The sequence below is a fragment of the Sodiomyces alkalinus genome (genome assembly GCF_003711515.1).
Source record: "Sodiomyces alkalinus F11 unplaced genomic scaffold SODALscaffold_1, whole genome shotgun sequence".
NCBI lineage: Eukaryota > Fungi > Ascomycota > Sordariomycetes > Glomerellales > Plectosphaerellaceae > Sodiomyces > Sodiomyces alkalinus.
Window position 1 is genome coordinate 7,485,624 of NW_021167079.1, and position 19,302 is coordinate 7,504,925.

General features: G+C 55.0%; 4 protein-coding genes across 4 annotated transcripts; 2 read left to right on the forward strand and 2 right to left on the reverse strand.

The window, feature by feature from the left end:
• The first annotated feature begins 745 nt into the window (after positions 1–745).
• SODALDRAFT_342663 (N-(5-amino-5-carboxypentanoyl)-L-cysteinyl-D-valine synthase) lies at positions 746–15,827 on the forward strand. The gene is made up of 6 exons (XM_028613097.1): positions 746–1,360; positions 1,433–4,551; positions 4,617–6,757; positions 6,820–6,890; positions 6,945–15,354; positions 15,426–15,827. The coding sequence occupies exons 1-6, from the start codon at positions 921–923 to the stop codon at positions 15,561–15,563; spliced, it is 14,319 nt and encodes a 4,772-aa protein (XP_028471628.1). The 5' UTR covers positions 746–920; the 3' UTR covers positions 15,564–15,827.
• Positions 15,828–15,836: 9 nt separating this feature from the next.
• Positions 15,837–16,167, reverse strand: SODALDRAFT_48219 (hypothetical protein). Its single transcript, XM_028615405.1, has one exon. It carries the CDS (start codon positions 16,073–16,075, stop codon positions 15,869–15,871), a length of 207 nt encoding a protein of 68 aa, XP_028471629.1. The 5' UTR covers positions 16,076–16,167; the 3' UTR covers positions 15,837–15,868.
• SODALDRAFT_266692 (mitochondrial import inner membrane translocase subunit tim-17) lies at positions 16,074–16,810 on the forward strand (the record flags this gene model as incomplete). The annotated part of the gene is made up of 3 exons (XM_028607502.1): positions 16,074–16,142; positions 16,318–16,671; positions 16,766–16,810. The coding sequence occupies 3 exons, from the start codon at positions 16,074–16,076 to the stop codon at positions 16,808–16,810; spliced, it is 468 nt and encodes a 155-aa protein (XP_028471630.1).
• A 317-nt stretch (positions 16,811–17,127) lies between these two features.
• On the reverse strand, positions 17,128–19,181 carry SODALDRAFT_356049 (N-terminal nucleophile aminohydrolase; the record flags this gene model as incomplete). The annotated part of the gene is made up of 4 exons (XM_028613883.1): positions 17,128–17,281; positions 17,432–18,840; positions 18,935–19,075; positions 19,146–19,181. The coding sequence occupies 4 exons, from the start codon at positions 19,179–19,181 to the stop codon at positions 17,128–17,130; spliced, it is 1,740 nt and encodes a 579-aa protein (XP_028471631.1).
• Positions 19,182–19,302: the final 121 nt, after the last annotated feature.

Below are 19,302 nucleotides of genomic sequence, written 5' to 3' on the forward strand. Positions count from 1 at the left end.
TTTAAAATAATTCCATACGCCTTAGAAGCCGGCCAGCTTTGGCAATCGCAATGCAGCTTGCCCGTCGCACAGCCTTTTGAGTTCGCGCCGCTCATCCGCCACGGGTACGTACATGGGACCCCCAATGTCTATGTCTTTCTGTCTCGTCGGCCTATTCGAAAACAGTTGTTTGACGTGAGTACAGCTTTCATCCTCAAGGGGAACCCAGAGCTTGTGCTCCCCGTGTTGTCACAAGTTTCCCCCTTCCGGCGTACGGAACACAGCCTTCCCGCCCTGCCGTCGATTCGATGTCGTTGAGCGTAGCGCCAAGTATCAGTGATTCAACAACGACAAAGCGTTTTCTTCACGGTAACGCCATCAACGCCATGGCGTCGGATCTGGACGACAAGTCCCGTTCTATTCTCAACCACCCCCCGAGCAGGGTTCCGGGACCCAACTTGCTTCACCATCTCGTTCAGTCAGAATCATGCCACGGCATAGCGGCTATTTCATTTCTGTCAGGCGATGGGGAGGAGACATCACTTTCCTATCCCGAACTTCACCATGCCGCGGACGACTTGGCTTCAAGAATAACCGCCATTGTTGGCGCTGGAAACCTATCCGACCATGACGACTTCGTCGTGCCACTGCTCATCCCACAAGGTCCCAGCCTATACATCGCCATACTGGCCATCTTAAAGATCGGCGCAGCCTTCTGCCCCTTACCCCTGGACGCGCCACCTGAACGGGTTCATTTCATCCTCAACGATCTCCGGGCGAGGGTTGTTCTCGTGACATCCAAGACGGCGGCCAATCTCGCCCATGATGGACCCAAATCGGAAATTCCTCTTCTCGACGTCGACGATGACTCTGCTGTCTGTTCCGACCTCCTTTTCAGGTCACCGGTTAGGACACCGTCACCTCAGCGCTTGGCCTATGTCATGTACACATCTGGCTCAACGGGAACACCAAAAGGCGTTGGAATCCCCCATGGTGCCGCCACCCAAAGTCTTTTAGCACACGACCGGCACATCCCCGGATTCCAGAGGTTCTTGCAGTTCGCGTCACCCACTTTTGACGTCTCCGTCTTCGAAGTCTTCTTTCCCCTCTTCCGCGGATGTACCATTGTGTCCTGCGACAGGGCGACAATGCTCGATGACCTCCCCGGTATCATGCGAAGGCTCAACGTCGATGCCTGCGAATTGACTCCGACCGTTGCTGCCTCCCTGCTCAGGACTCGGGCCAACGTCCCCTCATTAAAGCTTCTACTCACCATCGGCGAGATGCTCACGGAGCCGGTCGTCAAGGAGTTTGGCAGCAATGAGACTCGCCCGAGCATCCTCTGGGGCATGTATGGCCCGACTGAGGCCGCTATTCACTGGTAAGAACTTGAAGTACTTCGCCTATCCGTCCTTTTTGCGTCGGGCCGCGTCCAAAGCTGACCACAGCCCAGCACGCTACAAGTCGCCTTCTCCGGCGATTCATCGCATCGAGTCATCGGAGGACCTCTCGACACCGTTTCATGCTTTGTCGTGAAGATCCCAAAAGAGGACAACAACTATTCGATCGACATTGTGCCAGTTGGTGAGATCGGGGAGCTCGTTGTCGGTGGTTACCAACTTGCGAGAGACTACCTGAACCGGCCCGACCAAACACACCAGGCTTTCATCGACTCCCCATACGGCCGGCTGTACCGAACCGGAGACAAGGGCAGAATACGACCGGATGGAACCCTGGAATGCCTCGGCCGCATCTCGGACGGTCAGGTCAAGCTCCGTGGTCAGCGAATCGAGCTTGGCGAAGTTGAGCATGCGGCCATGCGCGCCCCTGAGTGCCGAGCCGCCGCTGCCATGGTCATTGAATCCATCCTCATCGTGTTTTGTCTCCTCGAACAGGGCGCTACGTCTGCGGAGCTACAGTTCGGAGTGTCAACATCATGCCGTCGCTGGCTGCCTTCGTTCATGGTGCCAGGCGACGTGGTTGTCCTCACTGAATTTCCGACGCTCGCGTCTGGAAAGGTTGATCAGAAAAAGCTGCGCTCTCAATATACTACCCACTCCAGGAATGTCGAAGTCTCCCTGGACCAAGCTGATGCAAACACCTTGGAAGGCAAGGTTGCATCTCTCTTCTCCAAAATTATTGGGACACCATTTACCCCGACAACCCCCTTTTCCACCCACGGCGTTGACTCTTTGGCCGCTATCCGACTGGCATCAGCGCTTCGGGAGAACGAAATTAGCGCGACATATCTGGACATATTAAGTTCTCGCTCTGTCTCCGGTCTATGTGACCGAATACAGAATCGCGATCGGACGAAGGACAGTCCGACTATGAACGGTCCGGTACTGGCAACCAGCATGCCGAACATCGACGAGCTCCTGTCCATGGACGCTTCGCTACGGTCCATGGGAGATGAGATCGAAGGGTTCGATCGTTGCACGCCGCTGCAAAACTCCATGTTGACAGAGACGTCCGACAATGATGCTACGTACTACAACGTGGTCGAATTCGACTTCCCAGCGTCTTGCTCCCCGCTTCTAATCCGGAGTCACCTGCAGCAACTAGCCCTCGCCAATGACATCCTTCGATCAGGATTTGTTCCTTGTGGCCCTGGTTTCGTCCGAGTCATTTTTAAAGAGTTGAAAGACGGTTGTCTTGAGATCATGGACGATCTGGATCCCAGTCTTGAGAACTGGCAGGTCGACTTGCTACATCCTTTTCAGGTCGGTATAAGTCGTGCGGAACAAGAGAGTCGGCGGCGCGTACTCTTCCGCATGCACCATGCCATCTACGACGGCTGGACCTTGGACATATTGATTCAGGACCTTACGTCCCTGCTTGAGGGTCGCACGCCAAATCCACGTCGGCAATTCAAGGACGTATCGACCTTCTGCCACACATTATCCTCTGCGATTCTGGACTCGTCCCGTTCGTTTTGGGCCGACTATCTGCTCGGTTGGCAGAGAACCGACTATCCAAGGCTCATGAGTCGGCCTTCTGGTAAGTCCGGAAGCATGGCTGTCTCACGCAAATTGAGCATCAGCCCCGACACCTTGAACCGGACCGCAACTCGGTCAGGTTGGAATCCCCAGGTTCTCTTCCAGGCGGGAGCGGCCTTCCTTTGGAGCGCAATTCTGGGAGCCCAAGACGTTGTCATAGGCTCAGCTTCCTCGGGGAGAACGATACCCGTCGCCGGCATCGAGAACATCATGGGCCCATGCATCGCAACTCTGCCCCTGAGAATTAACTTTGGAGCTCTAAGGTCCGTGGCAGACCTACTCAAGTCCATACAGGTGGCGAACCGATCGTCCTTGGAACACGGTGTGCTTCCTTTGTTGGACATACGCAAAGCTGCTGGCATACCTCCTGGCGAAACCCTCTACGATTTGCTTTTCGTCTACCAGCAGTCTCTGTACAGCGCAGAACGGCGGTCCAGCCCGCTGCGCGAGTTATCCCATCACGACTCACTGGAAACGAAGTTACTCCTGGAAGTTGAGCCGACTGATGATAGCTTCGTATGCCAAATCACTTACCATGCGGATGCGATCTCACCAGAACAAGCTGAGGTCATGATCCAAGAGCTTGACCACATCTGCCAGCATTTTCTCAGCCAACCCATGAGTCAAGTCTCAGATGCAGGACATTGTTTGCCCGCCAGACTGAAGTCGCTCTTCAACCTCAGACCATCTGCCTATTCGGGATGTCCGGACCTAGCGTCAAGCTTCGAGCAGACGGCATCCAATGCCCCCAACTCCCCGGCAATCTGCTTTGCCAACGCAATCTTTGAGACATCCGCTGATGTCGAGACCATTTCCTACGCTGAGCTCAACCAACGCTCTAACCAGGTGGCCTGGTACCTTCGCCATCACCATGGAGCTGAAGGGGGGGTTGTCGGCGTCATCATGGAGAAGTCCATCATGCTTTATGTCGCCATTCTTGGCGCTCTGAAGGCCGGCTATGGATATCTTCCACTGCTCCCGACAACTCCAATTGACAGGATGCGCTTTATCCTCGAACAAGCACCTGTGAAGGCCTGCTTAGTCGATCGAGAAACGTCGGCACTGCTTCTGAATGCCGGATTTTCATCGTGCAGCCTTGTTTACCCTCAACAAGTCGACCTGTCGACTTTCCCTCTGAGTAACCCTGGGCGGAATGTTGTCGGCTCGAATACTGCCTTTGTTATTTACACATCGGGGACTACCGGGACACCGAAAGGTATTGCGGTCACTCATCTCAACATCACAAGCAACCTGGATGCCTTAGCTTCCATCTACCCTGCCGATAGTCAAGCCCGTCTCTTGCAGCTCTGCTCGCAGGCGTTTGACGTCTCGGTGTTCGAGATATTCTTCACTTGGACCATTGGAGGCTGTCTCTGCTCCGGAACACACGACAATCTGTTCGTCGATCTGGAGCACTCTATACGCTTGCTTGACTGCACTCACCTTAGCTTGACGCCCACCGTGGCCGCCCTGATCGACCCACGAAGGGTCCCAAAGGTCCAATTCTTAGTAACAGCGGGTGAGCCCATGACTTCGACCGTTGCACAGAAATGGATGGGTCACTTATTCCAAGGTAAGTCGGTGTTCTCGCCCCCTTTCTTGCGCTGTGCTCTTATATCCTCATCTGACCTTACGCAGGGTACGGGCCCGCCGAGACAACCAACATTTGCTCCGTCAAGAGAATGGCAGAGGGAGACTATATCAATCACCTAGGATTCGTACTACCAAACACCTCGGCTCTCGTTCTTGCCCCCGATACTCTCAACCCTGTTCCGTTGGGAGCCTTTGGCGAATTTTGCTTCGGCGGCGATCAGGTTGCCCGGGGCTATCTCAACCTCCCGGATCTCACCTCCACGAAATTTGTGGATCATCCCGAATTTGGCCGCATCTATCGCTCTGGGGACATGGGTCGCATGTTGTCGGATGGATCCTTGTTAGTCCTGGGGCGAATGGACGGCCAAGTCAAGTTGCGAGGTCAGAGAGTTGAGACTGGCGAAATCGACACGATCATCACCTCGTCTGGCATCGCAGCCTCGAGCGCGTCTCTCATTTTCCGCTATACTGAGTCCTCCCCGGAGCAACTGGTGGCATTCTACGTCCCCGGGAACCTCAATATTCACACTGGCGGTCTTCTGGTGTTGGACGACGCCCTTACTGCGTCGAACCAAGCTCTGTTCGAGCTGCTCGAGTCCCGGTTGCCGTCCTACATGATTCCCACCTACCTCATCCCAGTTTCAGAGATTCCCCGTACGTCCAGTGGGAAGGTTAACAGAGCGAGACTTCTGTGCGACTTCAGAGAATGTACTCAAGAGGACTTGAACAATGCGGTTGCTTCTAGTGCCAAGTCTTCAGCCTCTAAGCAGAAGGACGACGAGAATTGGACAGAAGCAGAAGAGCACATTGCAAGGAGTGTTTCTGGAGTCCTCAACACTCCCCTTGACGGTCTCAGTCGATGGCAGTCGTTATTTGCGGTCGGGCTCGACTCCATCACGGCCATCTCAGTATCCAGATCACTTGAATCGGAATTTCAAAGGCGGATACCCATCTCGTCTATTCTCCGACATCCCTCTATTGCGCGGTTAGCCCGGTTGATGGAAGCACAAACACCTGCCGAGAGTACTTCCGAACACATCCCTCAGAGGCCGGAATTCTTCGATGCTGCCCATGTCAATCAGATAAAGGAAAGTTTTGCAGCGGTTGGAAAGGACATTGACACCATCCTACCATGTGCGCCGCTACAGGAGGCTATGCTCTCGACAACAAGCGACTCCTATTCGAATCAACTGGTCCTCCGTCTCAACGCCTCCGTGAATACTGTGCAGTCCTCCTGGGACCAGGTTGTGCAACGCCACGCAATTCTCAGGACGTGCTTCATGACCACTTCGGATTTCCGCTACCCAATTGTCCAAGTTGTTCTGTCTAGCTGGGAAATAAGCTGGACGGTGTCAGAGTGCGAAACCTTGGAGGAGGCTACCCAAACTGCCAAGCGTGGAGTCCCGGACGCGCTCGATTCTCAAATCCCTCCATACTCGCTCGAGCTGTTCAAGATGGACGGAGAAACCCATCTCATCTTCTCCTGCCACCATGCTGTCTACGACGGAGAATCCATGCATATCTTGCTTGAAGAAGTCGAAGCCCTCGTCAGGGGAGAAACCCTTCTTCCTGCCCCTTGCCCTGAGCCCGTCCTTCGCCATATCCTGACGCTGCCAGAGTCCACTGTTGATTTCTGGAAAAGGCACTTCCAAGGGTTTCGAGCGCTGACTCCTACCACGAGGAGATTCAAGACCGACACCATGACTGAGAAACCCGCCCCAGACGGGTTGCCTCCCCAACCCTACCGCAATCGCATCTCCACACCTTTGTCTGACGTGCTCAAGACGGCAAGGAGCACTGGGACGTCCTTATTGGCTGTTACTCAGGCAATCTGGGCAATATCTCTGAGGCTTCTCCGAGGAGAATCAGACGTCTGTTTCGGAAACGTTTTGAGCGGTAGGACGATTCCCATCCATGGAATTCACCGACTTGCTTCGCCTTGCTTCAACACTATCCCTCTCCGTACGGAAGTCTCCTCTTCAATGCTTGTCAATGAACTCTTGAGAGAACTGCAGAGCCTCAACTCGGATCTCCTGACCTACCAGTTCACCCCCTTGAGGCTCATCCAAAAGCTGGTCTCTTCACGCTCAGAGCCCCTTTTCGACACTATTCTTCTGCTTCAACCAACCCGACGAACACGAGATGCTTCAGTATGGGAAGTGGTGGAAGATCGAGGGGCAATGGATGTGAGTTGCCGAACTGACATGGCGCATGAAATCTTCTGACTCCTGTTTCCCAACATGCTCAGGTACCCCTTGTATGTGAGATCGTACCGGATCCTGCAAATGACTCTGTTGAGGTCTGCCTCCATTCGACCGGGTAAGCAATACCACTGGTTTGTCACGAAGTTGAAGTACTGATCATGCATTCCAGTCGCGAATTTACACTAGACTCACTGCCCGCCCTTGCTGGGCTGGTAGGTCATGTTGCAGAACGCATAGTTCTCCACCCAGCCAGCATCATCCCAGAGAGGAGTGATCTCCCGAACGAGCTACAACTGAGCCTGCCAAAGCTCCCTACGATACAGCTACTAGATCAGGGGCTCGAGCCGAGAAAGAGCCATCCTCTCCCATTACGCCATCAGGACGAGGAAAACGAGGCCTGGACACCCCTCGAGAAGCGGATCCGGGCCGTGCTTTCGCAACTATCGGGAACAGTTGAACAGCAAATTGGACGACATACGACAATCTTCCAGCTGGGGCTCGATAGTATCAATGCCGTTCAAGTTGCAGCCCTCTTGCGACAGGATGGCCTCAAAATCTCGGCCCTGGATGTAATGAGGCTCCCTAGCTGCGCAAGCCTTGCTGAAAAGGTGGCGCAGTCAGAGCGAGACGAATCGGAGTCTCAACCTCGTTACGATATCAAGGACTTCCAGGCATCCGTGACGACAACAGTTCAGAGGCGTGTACGGAATGTCTACGCAGTGGAAAAAGTCCTACCCTGCACGCCACTGCAGTGCGGCATGTTGGCCGACTTCATCCAGTCCCAGGGGCACGATTATTTCAACTATGTAGCTTTCGTCTTGCGAGATGGGATCACTCCGAGTGAGGTACAAAATTCCTGGGCAAAGCTATTTCAACACCGGTTCATCTTAAGAACTGGGTTCACATCGGTCCAGAGTCCTCATACGACTTTTGCGATGGTTGTGTACTCACCCAACATCCCCCTTCCGGTTGAAAGCTATTCGGGACAGGATAGGCCCTTCAACGAAGCAAAGTGGAAGCTCGACTCGGCTCATCGAGCTTTGAGATCTCTGGAACTTCCGCCGTGGAGGGTTGCCATTGCAGCTCAGGGCCACCAAACCACCATGTATCTCGCCATACACCATGCGCTGTATGATGCTGATTCGCTCCAAAGATTGCTGCATGATCTCGGTAGAGTTCTTAAAGGGCAAGAGCTCCAAGCAGAGACATGTCCCGAGGATGCCCTCTCTCTGATCCTCGGGGCGGCCTTGGATGACGGCGATTCCAAGCAGTACTGGGAGCAGATGGCTTCACGGACCACACTGAACAGGTTCCCTACCTTGACACCGCTGATAGAGAGGTCTGGACAGTTGCTCACCGAAGCATCAGTCTCCCGCCAGAGATTCTCGCAACTACAGCAATGTGCAAAGACGGCAGGTGTGTCTATTCAGTCTCTCATCCACGCAGCATGGACTCGAGTCCTTGCCGCCTATGTTGGGGAGGATGACGTTGTTTTTGGCGCCGTTCTCTCGGGTAGGAATACACACATAAGTGATGCCTTTCTCCCTTGCATCAACACCGTTCCCATCATTGCCCGCAATGAGGCATCAAACGCTGACCTCATTGACCAAATGGCACGGTACAATACGCAACTCGCGGCACATCAATATTCGCCTTTATCTCGAATCCAGAAGTGGCTGGGACACCCGAGTACTCGCCTTTTTGATACCTTGGTTGTCTATCAGAAGTTGTCCTCCAGCGTCCCCTCCGAATTACCTTGGAAAAAGGTTCACGATGAGGGCAGGCTAGACTACACCTTGTCTCTGGAGATCGAACCCTCCCTTGACGATACCATCGATGTAAGAATATCCTTTCGGACAGATGTACTGCCGCGAGATCAAGCCATCGTCATTCTGCACCAATTCGATGCGATACTCGAAGACCTCGCCCAATACCCCACCGCCACTGAGAGTGAACTCTGGCGACGACATCCTGAACTGATGTCCATCAGCCCGCCAGTGGAACCCGAAATTCCCTCATCCGAGGTGTTCCTGCATGAATCCGTCGAAACGGCAGCGCGTCAGACGCCGACCCGGGTTGCCCTGGAGTTTGTGACGGGGTTCCAAGGCGAGATCCCGCAGAAAGAGAGCTGGACGTTCCAGGACCTCGATCACATGGGCAACAGGGTCGCCAACTTGCTGGCTTCACGTGTAACTGGCCGCGGCATTGTTGCTCTTCACTTCGACAAGTGCCCGGAGGCATTCTTCTCTATTCTCGGTGTGCTGAAAGCGGGCTGTGCGTTCCTCGCCCTTGATCCATCGGCCCCGAAGGCCCGGAAAAAGTTCATCCTCGAAGACTCGAAAGCCGTTGCTCTCCTCGTCCAAAGCGACTCGTTGGATTTTCGGCCGTCGCAACCAGTGATCCAGGTCGGCTCGATGTCATTGGCACAGGCGTCTCAGGAGCCAGTGCATCTTGATCCTCCTCTGCACAAGACAGACACTTGTTACTGCCTCTACACTTCAGGCACAACGGGTACACCCAAAGGATGCGAGATCACGCATGAGAACACCGTCCAGGCCATGAAGGCTTTCCAGCGTCTCTTCGAGGGACACTGGGACGACGACTCGAAGTGGCTTCAATTTGCGTCGTTCCATTTCGACGTCTCGGTCTTAGAGCAGTATTGGAGTTGGTCTGTCGGCATCCCACTCATTGCGGCACCCAGAGACCTGATTCTCGACGACATTGCGGCCACCATTCGACGTCTGGAGATTACCCATCTTGATCTCACACCAAGTCTGGCGCGTCTTCTAGATCCGAAAGACGTACCTAGTCTTGGCAAGGGCGTCTTTATCACGGGAGGCGAAGCTCTCAAACAGGAGATCCTGGATGTCTGGGGACCTCAGGAGGTCATCTACAACGCATACGGGCCGACCGAAGCCACAATCGGCGTCACCATGTACCAGCGAGTACCGCAGAATGGGCGCGCCTCCAATATCGGACGGCAGTTTGACAACGTGGGGTCATATGTCTTCCATCCTGGAACCGAGATCCCTGTCCTAAGCGGTGCAGTGGGCGAGCTCTGTGTCTCCGGAAAGCTCGTTGGTAAGGGGTATCTCAATCGGCCAGAGCTCACGGCAGAACGGTTCCCAAACCTCAAGGAGTTCAACGAGAGGGTCTATCGCACGGGTGACCTTGTTCGACGTCTACATAACGGTTGTTTCGATTTCCTTGGCCGCTCCGATGATCAAGTCAAGCTCCGAGGACAGAGACTGGAGATTGGAGAAATCAACCACGCCATTCGAAGCGGCGTGACGGATATTCATGATGTCGCCACCATGGTTTCCAAGCATCCCAAGGTCGATAAGGACTTGCTTGTTTCGTTTGTCACCTCTGGCCAGGCTCCCCATCCAGGATCGACGCTGGAGGTGCGCAACGGACCCCTGACGTCTGAGCTGCGGCAGTCGGTTCTGCGAGCGTGTCGAGACAAGCTGCCTGGATACATGGTGCCCTCCCACATCTTTGAAATCTCCTACATTCCGCTGTCTGTCAACAACAAAGCGGACATGAAGACCTTAACCCAGCTATTCAAGTCCTTGTCTCCAGAGCACTTGCTTCAGCTTTCACAAGTACCGAGGAGGACATCCGACGCGCCGCAAACCGATATCCAGCGGGCTGTGTTATCGGTGATCCGAGAGTTCACTGGTCTCTCCGGAGATGTGATGTCACTATCCAGTAACCTGTTCCAACTTGGGCTCGATTCGATTTCTTCTCTCCGCCTCGGGGCCCTCTTCCGAGATAGGGGGTCCATCACCGTCTCGCCGTCTACGATACTACGCAACCCCGTTTTGTCTGACCTCGCGGAGGCTCTGAGCACCCACCGGACTACTGACAATATCGGTGCAACCCAAGAAGCCAAACAACGTATTCAGGCCTTTGGTCATCGCTTCCGCATCTTCGTCCTCCAGGAGCTTCGTCTTGATCAAGACGACATCGAATACATCGCGCCGTGCACTCCGCTACAAGAAGGCATGCTTTCTCGATCCTTGAGCCAGGCCGACGAGGCCTATTTTGTTACATTCCGATTACAACTTCAGGAAATGGTCTCTCTTGACCGGCTCCGAATGGCCTGGGAGAAGCTAGTGTCCTCTCATTCCATTCTTCGGACGCGGTTTGTCGAGACTCCGAGTGGTTTCGCCCAGGCTGCCATCCGTTCAACCTGCTTCGAGTGGGATGACTTTGTCCTTGACGACGGTCATGAGGATGATGTCGATACCGTCGTGTCACAATCGCGAAGTCGCTGGATAGAGAGGAACCGCCAAAGCGTCACTGCCCCTTTGAAATTCCTTTCTGTTCATCGCCCGGGTGGGCGGCAGCTTGTCGTTCATATTTTCCACGGCCTCTACGACGGAATAAGTTTCGACTCGATGCTCAAGTGGGTGGCCAAGGAATACTCGGGACAACAACATTCGATGGTTGCCCCTTTCGTTGATGCCCTTCCTCATGGCCCGCTTCGGAACTTCGACTTCTCTCGTTCTTTCTGGTCCAAACACCTCGGGAACTGTTCTTTCGAAGCACTCCCAAAGACGATGAGAGGAGCTGGCAATCATGTATCTGTTCGTCGCACGTTCGCGGCTGATGGACTGGACGTGGTGCGCAAGCAGAGCAACACAACTATGCAGAGCATTGTTCTTGGACTCTGGTCAACGATCCTTGGAAGGTGCTTTACCGTAGGAGCTGCGACTGGGGTTGTCATCTCGGGACGAGCCATTGACATCCGCCAGTCTGAGGATATCATCGGGCCCTTGTTCAATACGCTCCCGTTCTATGCTGATGTCAAGCACCATAACTGGGAAAGTCTGGTAAAACGATGTCATGACTATCTTACGACGACTCTGGAGTTCCAGCACACGCCTCTTCGCAGCATTCAAAAGTGGTGCTCAGGCGGACGAGCTGTTTTCGATAACCTCTTCGTGTTCCAGGTTGATCCGGCAACTACCCCAGAAACCGACTATCCCTGGACGGTTGTTGATGACTTTGCGGCGTCCGACTATCCGTTGGCATTCGAAGCCACTCTCGAGGCCGATAATACGCTACACATCCATATTGCGGCCCACGATAACCTGAGAACTGAACCCGACTTAGAAGTGCTGATCGATGAAATTGGCGAGATCCTTACCCTTGTTACCACGGGAGACGTTGGAAAATTATCCCCGGGGTCTGAGGCATTGTCAGATGAAGGCTCGCCGTTCACTTCTCCGAATACGACAAACCCGAGTTCGACCGACAGCTTTACCTCTCCTTCGACGGATATCAGCCCACCGGAACTGGCCATTTCAATCTTTGAGTGGACGGAACCATGCTTAACACTCCGGAAAGAGATAGCGGCGCTTGCCAAACTGCCCGTGGAAAGCGTATCGGAGCACTCTCCCATGCTTGAGCTGGGACTGGACAGCATCGACCTGGTCAGTCTTTCAGCGCGGCTCAAGAAGCAGGGACTTGGCATCACCACGTCTCAGCTCGTAAAATCACGGACCATCGCGGAGATGTCGAAGATTCTAGGACATGCGCAGGTGGTGGGAGAAGGAGGGAAGGCCGGCGTCGCATTTGATGAACTGAAGGTCCAACTTTGGGAGGCTGTTGGGTCAAGCGGGCTCAACATTGACATGGCTACTGTTGAGGCCGTGTTGCCGCCCACTCCGTTACAAGAGTCGATGATGGCCGACATGCTCGAGTCTGACTTTGAGAGATACTTCAACCACGACATTCTTGAAGTTGCGAGCCATGTTAATGTTCAGATGCTCTCTGACGCCTGGCTGAAGGTTGTACAGCGATCACCCATACTGCGGACAACGTTTGTACAACTCGAGAACGTCCAAGTACAGCAGACCTTTTGCCAGGTTGTCCTCAAGGAACTACCGCCTAGGATTCGATCTTGTCCGTTTGCGGACAAGGAGGATATCGACAGCGTCATCTCAGAGCATCGACAGTATATCAGGGAGCAGAAAGGCAGGCGGGGGCTTCTGCAGCTCACCTTCGCGGAGGCCAAGGGCCACACATGTCTTGTTCTGTCCATGGCTCATGTTCTTTATGACGGATGGTCGCTTGCTCTGCTCCACCAGGACGTGGCAGCAGCGTATCAAGACATCATCATTGAACGTCCACCGGTGGAGCCCACGTTGCGACTCCTGCTGGACTCTGCAGACGACCAGTGCCGCAGATTCTGGACGCAGTATCTCACGGGTGGGCGCCCTTCGCTAGTACCGGAATCACCGTCAACGCGCGAGTCCACGGCAGGGCGGCGTGCACATTTCGCGGAAGCAGCGTCGACAGTTGACCTCGGGAAGGTGTTGTCGTTTTGTCGAGAAAACGCACTCAGTCTCCAGGTGGTGGGCCAGGCATGTTGGTCAGCCGTGCTTGCCAGTCGGCTATCTGCCTTGGACGTGGTATTCGGCGTCGTCCTCTCCGGCCGAGATACGGAGGAGGCGCAGGGCGTCATGTTCCCGACAATGAATACGGTGGCGGTTCGGTGCGTGCTGCACGGCTCGGCGAGGTCGTTTCTAGGCTACCTGCAAGAGACTATGGCGGATATTCACCAGCACCAGAGGTACCCCCTCCGGCAGGCGCAGGTTGCAGCCAAGCAGACACCGGGGAGACTTTTCAACACGCTTTTCCTTCTCCAGAAACAGCCCGAAGCCGGTGTTTCTCCCGCCGGGCAGGAGAAGGTTCCACTACTTACATCTGTGGGTGGCTCTGCGACAGCCGACTTTGCCATCTCGGTAGAATTGGAAGCCGTGGGCAATGGCGGCCTCATCTGGCGAGTTGCTGGCCAGGACTCATTCGTCGGACAAGACGACGTAACGCAGATCCTCCACCAGCTTGACAGAGTGATGGAGTACTTTATCGAGCCGGTGGACCAAAACCTGCTGCAGTTCCAGGGAGGTCAGATTTCAATCTGTGGACTCCCCCCTTTTACCATGGACGACGGCACACGATCAGGAAATGGCCCAGAGCTTTCGTCGCCGGCGGAGGGAAACCGGACTGTCGAAGATACTCCCTGGTCTGAAACCGAAACTGCCATACGAGCTGTGGTTGCGGAGGTGGCAGGAATCCCGACAGAAGCGGTCTGCAAGGGGGCCACATGCTACCAACTTGGCTTGGATTCCATCAGCACCATCAAAGTGTCTTCCATCCTTCGGAAGCGAGGAATCCATTTAGGCGTCCGACAACTTCTCGCAGCGTCGTCGGTCTCAAGCATGGCTACCATGGCTGACAAAGCGGCTGCTGCTGGCGGGGCTGCGTCCGACAACGACCACAAGCGGCAAGAATGCGACATTCCAGATCGAATCAACGTCCGCGACATACTCGAAGAGGCTGGTTTAGACAACGACCAGGTCGATGAGGTCTTCCCGGCGCTCCCTATGCAGGTGTACATGATGACAGCGTGGCAAAACTCCCACGGCCAGGTCTTCTACCCCGAGTTCAAGTATCGAGTCTGCATCCCGGTAACGCTCGACGCGCTGCGATCGGCTTGGTCGAGGCTCGTCGGGATGGAGCGTATGCTTCGGACGTGTCTCGTGGCGACGGAAGATCGGGAGCTGCCATTCTTGCAGGCTCTCTTGAAGCCAGACGCCCATGGATCTCTTCTTCCCTCACCAGTTGTAATGCCTGGGTCGGACCACAAAGTCGAAGAAGCAGCCGACGCGGCTTGTGGGCCTCTGGTGCGTCTGGGGCTTACTCCGCGAGATGATGGCCTCTGGGAAGTCCGGCTGCGGATACATCACGCACTTTATGATGCCGTTAGCTTGGCGCAGGTGATGCGGAGGTTCGGTGAGCTCCTGGCAGAGAATGATGATGAAGGAATGGCCAGCACGTCGAAAATGAGTACATGGAAAAGGTTCGTGGCGCATCACTCGTCTCCAGACGTCCAGGCGTCCCGGCGTGAGTTTTGGACGGAGTACCTGGGTGGTATTCGCAACGCCGTCGATGAAAGGGCTGGAGGTCCGTCGCGGAGGGTTTCTTGCTTCAGGAGGTCGGCCGTCGCGGACGTGGCAGGACTGTATACAGCGTGCTCCCAGTCAGGGATTGGACTTCCGTCGCTCCTCTTCGCCGCGGTTGCCAAGGTACTACATGGCCAAGGTGGCGGCAGACGCAAAGACAAAGATGTGGTGTTGGGGATCTATTATGCCAACCGGAACTGGAACAACGACGGCGACGACGAAAACGACCACGGGCTGGAGGCTGGTTCTTATCCGACCCTCAACCTGCTTCCGGTCAAGGTATCCATGGAGGGAAGTCCAAGTCTGATGCGCGTGGCGGAGCAGATCCAGAGGGACCTCCATCTGATTACGTCGCCCGTCAACGCAACGGTGGGGTTGTGGGAAGTCAAGGACTGGACGGGGGTGACGGTTGACGTGTTTGTCAACTTTATCAATACGCCTCTCGAGGGTGGAAGATCAGACTTGGAGACTACGTGGATTGAGCAGGTGTCGGGTGCCGGGCCAGACATGGAAGAGGCGGAAGACAGGGCGGCCGAGACGACTCAGACGAGAGAGTGGGATTCGTTGTGCGTGAAGAAGAATGCAGTCCGGGACGCATTTCCGGTGAGTTCCATTCATCGGCTTGGATGCGATACAGAGATGCAGGATGCTGACATCTTATGCCTTGATTCTAGGAGAGTGTTGACGTGGAGGCATCAGTCAGGGAGGGGGCATTGGATCTCGGGGTGTTTGGACCCGAGTCCCGCATTTCTTGGGTTGGTGTTGAGGAGTTGGTTGACCGGATTGGACTTATGCTTATTGACAGTGACTAGTCGAAGGAAATTGCAGGTGATGATGGCGTTGGAATTGGAATTCTAAGAGCAATGTCGATATTAGCTTGACACAGGTCGTTGGTTCATCGCGTCTGGGAATCGCATCAAGTTCGGGTTATTATTACTCCGGGCTCCGTAAAAGGGGCTGGCAGAGGTACCTTGGTAGAGGTCGTTTAGTAATCCGGCTTTAAGTTGACTGGTACCTTAAGATTGCGGAATATCCGAAAAGCCGGCAGGCCGAAGGGAAAAAAATCATCACAAGCTCCATCAATCGTCCACCTCGACGCCGTCCATGTCCTCCCATGTCATTCATTCCCATCTCCATCTCCATCTCCATCTCCATCCCCGTCACTAATATCAACATCACCGCCACGCCTGGTTAAGCGTCCCGCGTCCTCCCCCGTCGAGTTCGTTTTTTTTTTTTTTCTTTTCTTCGCCTCGCTTTTTCCCCGTCTCGACTCTTCTCGTCCATCCAATCGTTCAGCTCTCCTCTTACTACAACAGCCAGCCATGGATCACACCCGAGACCCCTGCCCTTGGGTTATTCTCAATGACTTTGGCGGTGCTTTCGCCATGGGCGTACGTTCTTCTACTTCCCCCGGCATCCCATCTCGACTCTTATCATCGACAATCATCGCACTACTCCCCCAGGGGATGGGCACTTTGTCGCTTGCTGCGATTATATCCCATTGATGCGAAAAAAAGAAAAAAAAAAAGAAAAGAAAAAAAAAACTAACTATGTATCCCCTTCTAGGCCATCGGCGGCACAGTATGGCACGGTATCAAGGGATTCCGCAATTCCCCCTACGGCGAGCGAAGGATCGGCGCCATCACGGCCATCAAGATGCGCGCCCCCGTCCTCGGCGGCAACTTTGGCGTCTTCGGCGGTCTCTTCGGCACCTTTGACTGTGCCGTCAAGGGCATCAGGAAGAAGGAGGACCCGTGGAACTCGATCATCACGGGTTTCTTGACCGGTGGTGCGCTCGCCATTCGTGGTGGTTACAAGGCTGCCCGGAACGGTGCTATTGGTTGCGCCATCCTGCTCGGTGTCATCGAGGGTGTCGGTATCGGGTTCCAGAAGATGTTTGCGGGAAGCACCAAGCTGGAGGTGAGTTTGGCATTCGTTTGATTCTTTTTTCTTTCTTTTTTTCTGGTCGAAAGTTGCGAAATTGAACCCTGGGCTAACTCGCTGGGTGATGCAGCTCCCTCAACCACCTCCTTCTCAACAAGAACATCAACTGGCTTAAACAATGGCCGATGCAACCTAATGAATGCCCTTGATATTCACAACTCTTTTCCAAGACGACACCGGCAGGCGTAACCTGCAAACGACCCGACACGACATGACCCGATAACCGAGTCTCACCCACCCCTCTCTACGTCTGCTCTCTACGTCCACTTTTTTTTCTCCAGTCTCCCTGCCACGCGCGGCTCGACTCTTGTGTTCAGTATCACACGACGAATTTAATCTCTCAACCAAACCAATTACCATTTGCATACCAGGCAGGGCGTTCCATGTATTATAGATTGATGGGCAGGAACGGCGATTGTATAACAAGCAGCATCATGAAAAGTGCTGACCGAAGGAACGGACGTTCCCGACGCGGAAGAAGAGGCGACGACGACGGAGACACTTTCTCTCTAGCCGCCAAGAGGGCTGCTGATGTACGAGGACAGAACAGGAGATGAAATGGTGGTCTTCTCGGTTAGCCCAACTCCTAACGTAGCCAGGCGAATGGGTGGTATAGAAATCTTCGTTCTAGTGCATTTTCCGCTCTCGTCTCTCGTCTTTCGTCTCTCGTCTCTCACCTCTCGCACTCTCTACGTTGCCCCTATTCCTCTATATTGCTCCCGTTTCGAAAACACACTTATTGCTAACCCAGTCAGTCACCTCCTCTACCGCCTCCTCCAGCTGCCGAATCGAAGGTTCAGACACCTCCCCGTCTCTCCAAATCCTTGCCCTGGCCCGGCCATCATCGTCAATCCAAGCCCGGAACATGCCTCCACAGTTGAAATCCTGCAGAACCTCCGACGCCGCCCCGACAATGTCGCCGTGCGCATCGCGAAGTACCGTGGACTCTATACCGATCATCCCGCCCTGGCCTTCACCCGTCGTCCCCCATCGGTCCTCTGCGCTGCGCTGCAGTTCGCCCGCGGGACCCGTCACGGCCGTCAAAGCCTGGGCACTGGGTTCGGGTTTCCACTGCGCTCGTGCCGCCACGCTCCTCACGGCGGCTGTGCGCAGGAACGAGTCCCCGTTTCCCGTGCCGGATGCGCCGAACGACCTTGTCGAGGTGATCTGGGGTGACGGGACGGGGCCATATGATGTCCAGGGGGTCCAGGGAGAAGGGAGGCAATCGGCCAGGAACCAGCGCAAGGCGCCGCCCAAGGCGACAGCCCCGAGGGACGTGTGATGCATCCAATCACGACCCATCTCGCCACCTCTTCCCGACATTGTTTCTTTTATCGGCTCATCGTCGTCCCACTCGCCAGCCCAAAACCCAGCCCCGACCGTGGGGGTATCCCCAATCCGCCCCGTCAACTTGTTCGTCAGGCCGCCGGTACTCGTGGCTACGCAAACGACGCCGTCTTCGTCTAGCGCCACCGCTCCACACGTCCCCTGGGGGAGGTATTCATCCGCACTCCACGTAGCCGCCACCCCTCGTCCGCGTCCCCCTTCTTCTGCCTTCTCCCGTTCCAGAGCGCGCCGATGCTCCTGCCACCGTCGGTCCGTGAAAAAGTATTTATCGTCCACGAGCGCCAGCCCGTACCTCTCGGCCAGGGTAGCCGTCAACTCGACGCCGTGGAGGTGGGTATGTCCCTGAGCGGACGGGATGTCTAGCGGTGGTGGCGGTGGCGGTGGTGGTGGTGTTGGCTGCTCTCCTCCTATTCCTTCCCCTCGGTTTCTTTTGTCTCCTTCACCTTCAACAATGCCACTCCCGTGCGGTCGAAGGTCTTGGTCGCCGTGCTCCAGCATCGCCTTGGCGAGGAGGATGGGGTTCCGCACGGTCCGGATGCCGGAGACGCCGACGCAGCGCTTGGCGCGGCCGCGGGATACCATGACGCTGGCTTCGAGCTCGATAACGCCGTCGCGCGTGAAGACGGCGCCGCGGCCGCTATTGTAGAGGGGGTCGTCTTCGAGGAGGGTTACGGCGTAGGCTGCTGTTTCGAGGGCGGAGGGGAGGCGTGGTGGCTGTGGTTGGATGTTGGACGAGGAGCGGGGAGACTGCGAGTCGGGTTGTATGGGTGTTGTCATGTAGGCATTTGCTTTACACACCTAGTTCGGGGGAAGTCAGATGAAGACGGTTAGTAAGGTGATATGAAGAGACACGAAAGAGAAATCTGAAAGAAGAGCGGAGGACGAGACACACGATGGAGAGGAGAGAGGCGCGATATTGACGATATTGTGCGGGAGGGAGATTGGCGGGCGTGATGTTTCCTGCGCCGCCATGGATGATGAGGCGCGGTTTGATTCTGGGCCCTGGCGCTGCTTGGGGTTTATATTCCATCTTCTGTAATGACGGGCGAAAGAAAAGAAACTCTGACTGGTTAATGATCTAGAGCGAGAACAACATTTGACACTATATGCGAGACGACATGGTGGGAGGCTGGGAGCATCGCGAATCCGCTGCTCTCGCCCCAAGGTAGTCGATAAGCCTGATAAGGCTGATAACGATAAGAGCAGAAGATAAGATAACAAAACGCCGATGCCGGAGTTCCTACGGGTGTACCCTCGTAC